Source organism: Filicampus tigris, chromosome 7 (assembly GCF_054856515.1).
Source record: "Filicampus tigris isolate MCC_2025a chromosome 7, RoL_Ftig_1.0, whole genome shotgun sequence".
In the NCBI taxonomy this organism is placed as follows: domain Eukaryota; kingdom Metazoa; phylum Chordata; class Actinopteri; order Syngnathiformes; family Syngnathidae; genus Filicampus; species Filicampus tigris.
Window position 1 is genome coordinate 10,426,622 of NC_141223.1, and position 12,117 is coordinate 10,438,738.

The window sequence follows — 12,117 nt, forward strand, 5'->3', positions numbered from 1 at the left end:
CATCCATATACATTGTATCTGAACCCTCCCCACAACCACCCACACCCACCCATTAAAAATGTAACAATAAATCATTCTAGCCTACATTGAGGGTGACATTGGTTGAAGGTTGATTCAGACAAATGCCTTCTTTGGGTGGTAGTGTCCCTGTCTGGAAGGTCTCTTCTTTGCACCGGTTCAGAAGGTTGTAGAATATGTAAAGGATTGTATTTGTTTCATGAATTGAACCTTCCTAGACTAATGTGTGAGTTGGTAGCAGTGTGTGCTGATGATGTATGAACTAATCTATAAAAGCTGTACCATCCCAACATTATGAGTGTATTGTAAGTATTTCACAGTCAGGCTGTCACCGGGTGGCCCTTTTCCAGATGGACGGGCTTGTCAGTGGGAAGGGTAGCGGGAAATAGAGCAAGGTGGGCAAATGGTGAGTGGGGGTGCTAATGGCCCAAGAACAGTCCCTGTAGTGCGGCACTGGGCTCATTAATCATGGTGTCAGCTCTAAATGTGTTTGGGGTTAGGGAGTGATACCCTATCCCTCCTCTATCTGCTGCTGCATGGTCACAAAACACTGGTCACATCTCCCTCCCTCTGCCCTTGGTGTTATCTCCTGCATGCCTCCCCCCAGCTTTGCTCTACCATCTACTCCTTGTCCCAATTCATTTTTTTAGGACTGAGGTGCTTGTGTGTTTGTGTAAAACTCTTGTCAACACATCAGTGTACTTCATGTTCAATGCATGTGTTCGGTAGGGCTGATAGCTGATGGCCAGCCTCGGCTTGGGTTAGATGGATGAAGTGCCTTAATGTGTCATGACATAGCAGCAGCCTGGTCCTATCTCTGCTCGATAACGCTGTCTCGGACCCTTTTATGCACACAACACAAGACAGATGCATGCACAGCCAAGACCGACCTGAAAGTGAACAGCGGCTCAGGCGGAATTACTTATCTCTTCCAGCACCTATCACCCCTTATATGACCCCCTCAGACCTCAACCAGAAGCCATGAGAAAGAAATTGGAAATGCAGATGGACAGGCGCAAGGAAAATAAATTAGAAACAAGCCATGGAAGGTGCAAATAGAGATGTGGAGAGAAAAAGAGGGGTAGTTAGAAGGTGATGGATTGACGGAGCGACAGAGGACAACAACAGAAACAACAACAAAAGAAAACAGAGGGGCCAAGAAAGTTAATGAACCCGAGGCTAAAAATGATTAAGCATTTGAGATATGGATGAGGGAGACAGATGAACCGTGCCGTAGTGGTAGCCGCCAACATGAAAGGCGAGTCAGCCTTAGCAAGAAGGGCATCTGATAAGTAACTCTCCGCTTTATTCCACTCTCCCATCTGAGAGCTCAACTCAAGGTTTGGGCAAATGAGTCCTTCACACTAGAGTGTGTCGGTGGAATCCATTAAAAAGCCATTATTTGAATTGTACTCCCTTCTCTATTTCAATAAAGTTAAAAGGAATTCTTAATGTGGCATGAACTTGTTGGCATGTCCAACAGAGCCAGTTAAGGCACATTAATTATGAATACACCTCGATGGGCTTCTAAAATACATAATTTTATAAAATCCTGTCACTGAGGACTACCAAAGTGCATTTGGATGCCTTCAGCCTTAAATCCAGTCTCTTAAAGTGTCTAATCTACATAAAGCAAGCCTCTAAATTAAAGGCAGATGAGTTATTAAAAGCTAGTCTTTGCGTTTGAGCGGGCCTCTGAGGAGCGTTTGCCCGTTGAGTTCTCAATATTGTCCCGTTGTTGCCTGATTCTCCCCATCCAGTTTCATTGGCAGGTGATAATCAGCCGTCTTTCGAGAGTCCCTGCCACGGGTTCATTGCCAAAGGCGGCGGGGCGTATTCAGTAAACATGGAATTAGCATGCAAATAAGCCGTGAGGAATAGGGCGGGGCTGGAAAGGCGAGAGTTTAAGGTCGCAGGTCAGACGCTCTTCAGACTGGATTGGGGAGCTGTCAATCACTGGTGCCTCGAGGCCAGAGGCGCTCAACAAAGGGAACAAAGATGGCTGACAGACAGGGCCCCCGCTATCCCCCAAATTTAAATCCACTTCCTCTTTTGGGGGCATCGTCCGAGCGCCCCCTGATTAATGGCGTGCCAGTCACGCAGCGGGTGAGGGGGTGAATGACAGCCCCTTGGCAAGGCGAGCAGCATGCTGTGGAGGGGAACGTCACCTTCAGGACCTCAACTGCCAACGGCTCAGCTCTCTGCGACTCTGAGTATTTTTCAAGAACGGATTAGAGATTTTGCATTGAAATCCTTAACTCAACACTTCTCATTGCACTCAGCCCTTAACTTGTTCTCTGAGGAATTTATTGTTACTAACACTTCTGTCATGGGTTGATGTCATGGCTGGTGAGGTTTGCTAGGATTGGGGATAAAAACAAGCCATCGTTACTTCTTTCTTTTGTTCATGCCTTGCTCCTCCTACCTGCTATCCTCCTAATCCATCGGGAAACAATGACAGACAGAGACCCACCAGGGCCAAGCCACCCTACCCGTTGCATGTCCCGCTCAGATAAAGACACAGATGCTCCCCAAAGAGAAGAATAGACAAGATAGGGGGATGAGGTGAAAAAGGCCAAAGAGAAATGGGCGAGGTCATGGGGAAAAGGGAATGATACAGCAAATGGAGAGGAGATGGAAATAGGAGGGTGACAGATGTGTCAGAAGTTGGTAAGAAGAAAGAGGTCAAAGGGACAGTAAGGGGCATAAAAGTCAGTCAAATAGACTCTGGCTGGGCGATTGCGACGAGATCTCACATCACATATCCAAAGTCTGTCATACTTGCAGTAAGACGAAATGAGTGCGTAGTGCTGTTTTGTTTCAGAGGAGATGCCTTTGCATGTGCAACCAAAGAAAGAGAATGTCTGGGCAACCGTTACATTGAGCTAATTAAATCACTGTGGGGCAGAGAGAGATGGCCTAACACACAAGCACACACGCACGGTAACACACACTTAAATTCCAGTGAGACTCTGCTGGGCTGTCATGTGTATCATTTAGCTCTATAATCATCTGCCTTTCATACTCTCAATCTTTCTCCCTCTCTCTCTCTCTCTCTCTCTCTCTCTCTCTCTAGGTAAGCCAGTGATGATTATCACAGAGTACATGGAAAACAGATCGTTGGATGCATTCCTGAGGGTCAGTCATGCGTTTCTCCGTGTGTGTGTGTGTGTGTGTGTGTGTGTGTGTTTGAGAGAAAGAGAGAGATAGACACCTGTAGTATACTGATCCGATCTTATCACTTTAATGTCATCCACCCAAATTACAAGCATTTGTTCATAAACATTCACCCTGATCTTTATCCTTATCCTTTATCGACTTAGCATCTTTGTAACAAGAGTTTTATTCAGGTTTCACTTCTGTGTTGGTCAGGTTCACTAAACTCAAGACTTTAGAGGATCTTTCTTAGCATCAAGCATCCTGGACAAAGTGTAGAGCACTAGAGAACCTTTTTGAAATTAAGAGCTACTGTTTGAGTACTGATTTCTGTGAAGGGCCACTAGTTTGATACACACTTCTGAAATCTGAAACAAATCTGCTCAAACTGCCTTTAATAATGTTCTAATAATGACACATGACACATCATTTCTGGAAATCCCTGCCAGTGTTTACATTTTCAAATGATCACTTCTACAACATTCATAGAAAATCACAATGTTCCATCATTGGTGAGCTATTTTGGGTGAGCGGGCTACTCATGAGGTCATTAGGGGCACATTGTTGACCCCCTGGTGTAGAGGTTAACTGAAAGTCCAGTTTACAATAAATAGTGTGGTTCAGTTCAGCACATCCATTATTATTTAGAATAATACATACCCTGATCTGGCTTTGCACTGCGCGGTGTACCTACAGGAGCAAACAGATAGATTTTAACCAATGCAATTTGAAGCAAATGCTCAACCCATGTAGAAATGTACAAAGTCACATGATTTGATTTACTGTATTTCACGAAAGACGCCCTTTACCAACAACTTGTTTCTCTTGTGTGCAGAAGAATGACGGCCACTTCACTGTGATCCAACTAGTAGGCATCCTACGTGGTATTGCGTCAGGCATGAAGTACCTGTCAGACATGAGCTACGTCCACCGTGATCTTGCAGCTCGCAACATCCTGGTCAACTGCAACTTGGTTTGCAAGGTGTCTGACTTTGGCATGTCTCGAGTGCTGGAGGACGACCCCGAGGCTGCATACACTACCAGGGTGAGTGTGTGTGCTAGTGAGTGTGAATGGGAGGAGACAGTGCCTGTCTATGTGTCATTGCTATTGTGTGATTTGTCAGACTTTAATTTATCAGGTCATTTTTTTTATTAATATAGGGAGGGAAGATCCCTATCCGCTGGACAGCCCCTGAGGCCATCGCTTACAGGAAGTTCACTTCATCCAGTGATGTGTGGAGCTACGGCATCGTCATGTGGGAGGTGATGTCTTATGGCGAGCGGCCATATTGGGACATGAGCAACCAAGATGTAAGTCACATTTCTACTTATAGAGAGAGCAATAAATGACATATACGCTTATTGCCATTTTAATACAGCCACAGATGCACTGTATAAATATTGAACAAAAACAAAACAAACAACAACAAACCACCCAAAAAGAAAAAAAATATGGTCATTGTCTTAATACACCACTTAGTAATAATGGTAATACAAATAAAAGTAGTTATAATAATAATACAAGTTGAAGTAGTTCACAATCGGAACCCAGCCTGAAGTGAGCATTAACTCATTCACTGCCATGGACGGATTTACTTGTCTTTTGACAGTCCAGCCATTCAATCCCACAAATTTATTTATATTTTTTCAATTTTTTTCAAACATTAGGGTAAAAGAGGGTCTGAAAATGTCTGGCAGTGAATGAGTTAATTAACCAAGGAGTCCAAAAGTTATCATGAACATGGTGACTTCATGTATAGCTTCATTCTTTTTTTTACAGGTGATCAAAGCCATTGATGAGGGTTATCGGCTTCCCCCGCCAATGGACTGTCCCGTGGCGCTCCACCAGCTCATGCTGGACTGCTGGCAGAGAGAGAGGGCAGAGCGACCAAAGTTTGGCCAGATTGTCAACATGTTGGATAAGCTGATTCGTAACCCCAACACTCTGAAGAGGACTGGTGGCGACAGTGTTGTCAGGTGAGGAGGGGGGCAATGTTAACACTGTTAACAGTAATATGAACCAGTGAATGATGACACCTCCAATGATATTGACCAACCAACATTATTGTGACTGGTGAATTGGTTCATACTGAAGTGTTTCACAGCTTCCATAGAACATTGCAATGTGAGCTTTCAATAACAAATCCAAGCAACATGACTCCAGAGTGAAATCTTTTGCTAAGATCTGACACTCTATTAATTTTGTAAACATGTAATAACTTTCTGCAGGTTTTGTAGTTTGTCTGTTTTGCCCTATCACCCCCCAAAAAAAGTATTTGTGAGGTCAAAGGTGACGGATGTTGAATTGGGCGACCTAGCTCACATGTCCCATAGGTGTTTGATGGTGTTTAGGTCAGAGCTCTCATAAGTCATCGAAGCAAGCATGCCTTTATGGACTGGTAGGATGGGGAGGGGGTGTAGTGGGGGTGTCTGCACTTTTATACTTATTGTTTATGATGTGTTAAAAGAAAAAATAAAGTAGAAACACCAGCCCATAATTGACAGGTCTGTTTCTGTGACATTTTATTATGACAGCCCCTCCCATTCTTTCTCTTTTTACAAAATGTTTCTACTAGCAATATGTGGCTGATTTCAGACCAAAGAGCCTGTATAATACATTCCTCTTCAAATGATCTTTAATGATGCTATATGCTCTGGAATGTTGCTATTTTAACTATGTGGAGAAATCGGATGTAGTACTAAGTCAAAAACAAATATGACCCTACAGCTTCTACGCTATTACTCTTGAGCGGGTAAATGTGTCACAAATGACCTACATGTGTTTACAGACTTAATGCCGCCCAGTGGAAGTCTGTTTGAATTTAATGAGTGTTTGAGCACACATTCCCGTGCTCACCTAATGTTACACAACAAGAGTGAAATGGGTTCCTTGTGGTGTAATTAGCACAACTGAATTATATTAATACAACTTGTAAAGATAAATGAGGGGAAGAGAACGTGTGTGTATGCCTGTGTTTTATGCATACGATATGCATATATGTGTGTTTTGTAGCTGATACATTTGATGGAATTACTACAATATATAACACAAATATTTTAAAATAGAGCAATTCTACCATTCAAATAGTCAATCCTTAGAGGAACCTGTGGTTGATTTGACTTGGCTTTTGTTCAGATTTATAAAACAGTGATATGGATCAACCAATAAAGAGAGAAGAAATGGTGCATGCCAGTGTGCGTGGTCATGCATCGCACACAAATATTGCATTTAAAAAATAAAAACAAGCTTAATATAATAAAATAATATCCCTCGCCACGTTTTTTTATTTTTTTTTTTTAAATCCCTCTCTCCTCACCTCTCGCCACTCATCAGGCCCACTACCACCCTGCTGGAGCCCGGGAGCCCCGAGGGGTCCTCGGCCATGGGCACAGTAGAGGACTGGCTTCAGGCCATTGGCATGGAGAGATACATCGACAACTTTACAGCCGCCAGCTACACGACTCCAGAGGCGGTGATCCACATGACACAAGAGTGAGTAGGACATTTTACTTCTCATTACCGTGTACTATACTTTTAAAGGGATTTTCAAGTGTATTTATTTGTGCACAGCTGTTGCTTTCTAAATGCAAGTTACACACACACGCACGCACACCCACACACACACTATGTATTTGTGGCCATTCTTTTAATCTTGGTGAGGAAGTAGTTTACGGCATGTGTCAGTCTCTGTTATTCCAATTATTCATGTAATCTCTTAAAATGACAGGATTGGGATTGCTGTGTTGACAGCTAAAATTCCTTATTCAGCAATTTAACTGTCAGGCCACGGGAAAGCTGCAAAATCCATTCTGTGAATCATTAGTCTTTTCTGTTTTTGCTGTTGGTCTGAAGTGTGTGCGCGTCCTCTTCTTGCAGGGACCTGACCCGCATTGGAATCTCCTCAACAGCACACCAGAGCAAGATCCTGACAAGTGTCCAGGGAATGCTTTCTCAGATGCAACAGATGCAAGGCAGAATGGTTCCTGTCTGAGAGATTCAAAACTGAGAAGGAATTGGATGCAAAATGACTTTATTTCCTATGAAAACTGAAAAAAATATACAAAAAAACGACTACCTTTGAAAGGAGACAAACTATGAAGAAATAGTTTACCTCATCTGTGCACTTTAAATTTGGTCTGAAAGAAAAGATGGAGCAAAAAGTGGGGACAATAGCACTTTTTCAAAAATTCAGACCTATATTCTGCCCTATTTTGTTGTTGTTTCTGAGAAAAGGCATTTGCGGATGGATGGAGGCTGGAAGTGCTTCCGGAAGCCAGTCTGGAGTGCCTTTATTGGATGTAAAGGAAACGCAAGACAGATGGCAAACATTTTGTCCTTCTCATTGGCAAAGTGATATTTTTGGAACTTTCTTTGTGGAATGATACGTAGACCAGATCTTCTTCCTTCTTGTGACTGTTTATCGTACATGCATTGCTTCTGGGGGACTCGCAGGCTGCCCCGGCCGCCATTGTTCTGTCTCAGCTGGATCTGTTTGATAGCTCACACATAAAATTAAGGATCTCAGCAGTGAAGTCCAGCATTGGCTTTGACAGGAAGATGGTGGTGCGGGGGTCTTCATAATGTTCCTTTGGTCCTTTGGTCTTTCATGTACTTTCTTTCTTTTTGTAGCATTTTTTTTTTGTATTCAGGACACTTGCAGAGAATGTTTTTGATCTTCCAGAGCAAATGGCCTGTCTTCCCGAAAATGTCCTCTTCCCTCTCTGACAAACACACAGCGCGGCTCATCCCATGCATCTCTCAGAATCCGAGCCCTGGTGGCCTCCACATCTTGTTCCCCGCCAGTCTCAGTGGACAATTGTTTTGCTGGATTTAATTGGGTTTATTCATGCAGCAAGACAAAGGACCATATGGTGGGATTTAATCAAAAGGATGTATGCAACAAACGCACTATGGATACGGAGTGAATCACAAACATCAAGCTCCACTGAGGATTACTCAAGCTGGTATCAAGGTGAGAGCTGGTATTTGTTTTTCCTCCCTTTGCTATGATTGCAATGTGATAATGTAATATCACATACGCTATGTGGACAAATGTATTCGGACAGCTTACACTGACAGGAAGAGAAACGAGACGAAAAGGGAGTTCCCAGTACTGTTGATTATGAAGAGTACTCCATAATTATTGGTACCCATAAAATAAATAAATTCCGTTTTTTTCTAAATAATATAGGACCGAAATTATAATTCAGTGGGTGATAAAATCCCTCATTAAGAAGTAATTATTCTACATCAAATCTTGTATGCCACAAAATTGTATTGCATTATATTGTATTGTATTTCTACAGTTTTGAGGGCATGCTTCTGCAATAAAAATCTTAATTTATTATAAGGCTTTTAACACAACCAATAATGTGCCAATAATTATGGAGGGCACTTAATTTATGTCGTGATAAAGAACTGTCCATTGCCCAAATAAAAGCTATAAATGTCATTCATGTTTGTGTTCATCACCAAATGTAAGGAATACATCATAATGACATCTGTAATGTTTAAAGTTTTGACCCAAGCTAAACGTTTCCATCCAGTGGCTTGATTCATCCATTGATATGATTAGAAATACAGCATAAGGAAAAAATACAGGTATAGTCACATTTATTTTAGATGTTGAGTTCATCTGATGAGTCAATACATTAAAAGACTTCAATAAACACACTTGCTATCTATTGCTATGTGCCTAAAAATAATGAGGTTCACCATCTCTGAATGCTGTAGTTTTGCTTTCAGATGAGTTGAATGTTTTATAAAGCTGTCCAGGACTGGGTGGCCAGCAGAAATCATTGATATCGACAAAGACAATGACTGATGCAGCCTATCTCTTTCTCTTTTGCTCACCAGCTGCTGTCGTCCATCCTCAGGATCCTGTCGCCACTCGTCAGCGCCACAAGTCATTTTCCTCGTCATTGTCTTCCTCCTCTTCCTACACCCTCCTCTTCTTACTGCAGTCTCTCCTGACACTGAAACGATATTCTTTCTTCCCACCATGGACGTTTGGCCACCCAGCACTGTACTGGAGTAATTTGAATGATTACGAGCATCGAAAAAGACTATATGAAGAATGTAATATAATCTAGAAAGCCCTGCTCCAATGGATGCCGGGCTGTTTTTTTTCTTTCTGTTTGTTTTTGTTGTTGTTTTTTAATGTTTCAGGATTTCCTATTGTTATTTTCTTCTTTGCTTGCATGTAAAATAAGAAGAGTCTGATTTGCGTCTGTCAATGAATGCATAAGTGCGTATGATGTACGGTTTACCTCCCTGAAAAACACTAACCTTGTCCACTCACAGGTCACTGTGAATGAAGCCTGTGAAAAAACAACATGCATTTGTTTGCTAAAGAAAAACATGGTGTACAATATGTTGCTCCTGTCTTCGTGAGCTGGACTCTATATAACAGTTTTCCGCAAGCAACCTGTTTGTGCTTTGGCAGTGGTTCATGGATTACAATTGGATACAGGATCACTCGACAAGTGTGACTAAAAGCCTCTGACTTGAGTTTGGACTCATCAAGCTTGTGGTGATTAAACAGTTCCTGGATATGAGAAGGGGACAGCCCATGCAGTAAAACAACAAGGATTTATAGGACAAGGTGTCAAAGAAGGGAAAATATATTTTTCATTTTTATTCCAGAACACATCATACATACCGGTATAACCCAGCAGACTTCATTTGCTCTGTTCCTTAATCTCTTGAAACTACCCGGTATACTTCCGGTGAATGTTTTTAACTTAAATAAGTGACGCTTCATAAAAACACCTCCGTCCTTAATACAGCGCTATGGCTCTTTCCTTTTGGCAATGTGTAACTTTTGGGTTTAACGATCAAAATAAAAGGACCTGTTTGGACATATGCAAGACATGTTGGGAAGGAAACCAGAATGTACTGTAAAATATTTTTTTCCTTTACTTCAATGTCTGATGATTTGGGAAAAAAACACAGAAAAATGAACAAAAATAACAGACCACAGATATTAATGTTTGTAAATGTATACCTTCCAATGCCATAAGATCTAGTCATGTAGATCTAACATTGATTATTTTTTGTTCTCTTTTTTGACGTGATCATTTTTGTTTGTTTGTCAAGGAGATAGAGGTACATGTAAGTTATGACATTTATTTATGTCCTTTTATATCTAGTTTGTAAAATAATAGCCTCAAGTGAAGAAAATAAAGGGGTGCCAAAGCGCACTTAATACTGTAGAAACCAGATGGTGTACCCTCTGACTCTTAATCACGCACACATGTCCGTGTACACGTAATTGCGTTCCTCCAGCGGTGACAAATGTTATTTTTGTGGTGGGCCACTTTATAATTATGATTAGGGTCATTATGCTAGTGAAACTATATAAATGTGAATTTGCCTCATCATACTGTATCAATACATGTACACAATACATTGACGGATAGCTAGTTTTGATATCAGAAGTCAAGAAAAATAGTTTGTAAAACTATTGTTACACTTATTTTAAAAAGGGGTTTGGTAATACTATCGCATATAACGATGTGGTGAGTAGAATCTGGCCCCCATGCCTTGAGTTTCAAACCTGTGCCGTATTGCATTAAATTAACACTTTATAAGGATTAATGTAACCAAAAATATATATATATATGTCAAAGTAGCACTGCAAGCAGCTTCTTAGTTTTTGGTTGCACTGTTGTCCAACATAAAAAAATGACCCTTAGTAAGGATTTGTTTCCCTCAGTTTAGGATGTTTTTATGATTCTAGTTGCAGAAATTTGGCCCTCAGTGCCTCTTTTTATTGCACGTGTATGTGTTTAATCGGAATAACATCTGCTTCCTTTGCTCATTTCCAGCAGGGATAAACTGGTTAAACTAAAATGATTGCGCAGTCTTTGATTTGATAAGAATAGACAAGAAGGACGCAGAAAGCGGGTGAAGGGGAAATGGCTGAAAACAAAGCTGAAGTGAATGTCCTGCCAAATGTGTGGTTTGTAAATATATTACTAAACACCAGCACAAGCATGTATGAATTAAGAAAATGAAGTTTGCAGAGGAAGGTATTTATCTGGAAACGTTTGTCTTCCACAGAGATTTTGCAAGCTTAGATGGGATGATGTGGGGCTATTAGTATAACTGAGCGTGGTGGAGAATTTGTTCCATATTTTGAGGAACATGGCAGAGCAGTATTAAAAAAAATGCACCAGTCAGAAACTAGATGCTACAAAGTACATAATAACCTGTGTTGATAACCAGTTTTTATGAATGGTTTTGCTAAATGATGCACCGTGAGATTATATTCCAATGTGAAAAGTGTGTTGGGAAACACTGATTTAGACTTTATTTATACAGCGTAGAGCTTTTCATACAAAACAAAATGTAACAAATAAACCCCGCAGTGCCATTCACACACATAAATAGTTGTACACAAATTCCAATCAGCCACAAACAAGTAACAAAATAATAATCATCATCATAACTATATGCTGACTTCATAAAACCATTCAAAGAAAAGTTAAAAGGTAAGCATTTAATGAACATAAAATACAATCTAAAATAATACAACAAAAAGGCTAAATAAACAACAATATTTTAATGGAAACATGTAATTAAGAGAAGGAACGATATAATAAACCCTGTGAATAACATAATCAAAAGCCAGGTTAAAATATTGAGTCTTAGGTTTGCCTTAAAAAATGTCCACACTAACAGCTGCTCTCAGATCATTGAGAAGCATGGAGCATAAAAATAAAAGGCTGTTTTACCATGTGTCTTTCTTCTAACTTTAGTGAAAATCTCAAAAGTTCTGTCTGAATCATAAGTTAAAAGCAATGAATCTTAAAATCAATCCTGAAGCACATAGGTAACAATAAGTCGCGAAACGTCACAATAATATATAAAATCGGTATTACAATCTGAGAAACATGCTTACTGTCAAAAGAAAAAGGAATGTGTGGAATGCATTTAAA

The 12,117-nt window shown here is 40.7% G+C and overlaps 1 protein-coding gene across 1 annotated transcript in view; it reads left to right on the forward strand.

Moving 5' to 3' along the window:
- The window catches only part of LOC147144752 (ephrin type-A receptor 4-like), a 48,452-nt gene extending 38,056 nt beyond the window's left edge, over positions 1–10,396 (forward strand). The window contains exons 12-18 of the mRNA XM_086035346.1: positions 3,095–3,156; positions 4,010–4,219; positions 4,336–4,485; positions 4,955–5,151; positions 6,509–6,667; positions 7,052–8,147; positions 9,032–10,396. Coding sequence (XP_085891472.1) covers positions 3,095–3,156; positions 4,010–4,219; positions 4,336–4,485; positions 4,955–5,151; positions 6,509–6,667; positions 7,052–7,166 — 893 coding nt within the window. The 3' untranslated portion in view covers positions 7,167–8,147; positions 9,032–10,396. The remainder of the gene's footprint in view (positions 1–3,094; positions 3,157–4,009; positions 4,220–4,335; positions 4,486–4,954; positions 5,152–6,508; positions 6,668–7,051; positions 8,148–9,031) is intronic.
- Positions 10,397–12,117: the final 1,721 nt, after the last annotated feature.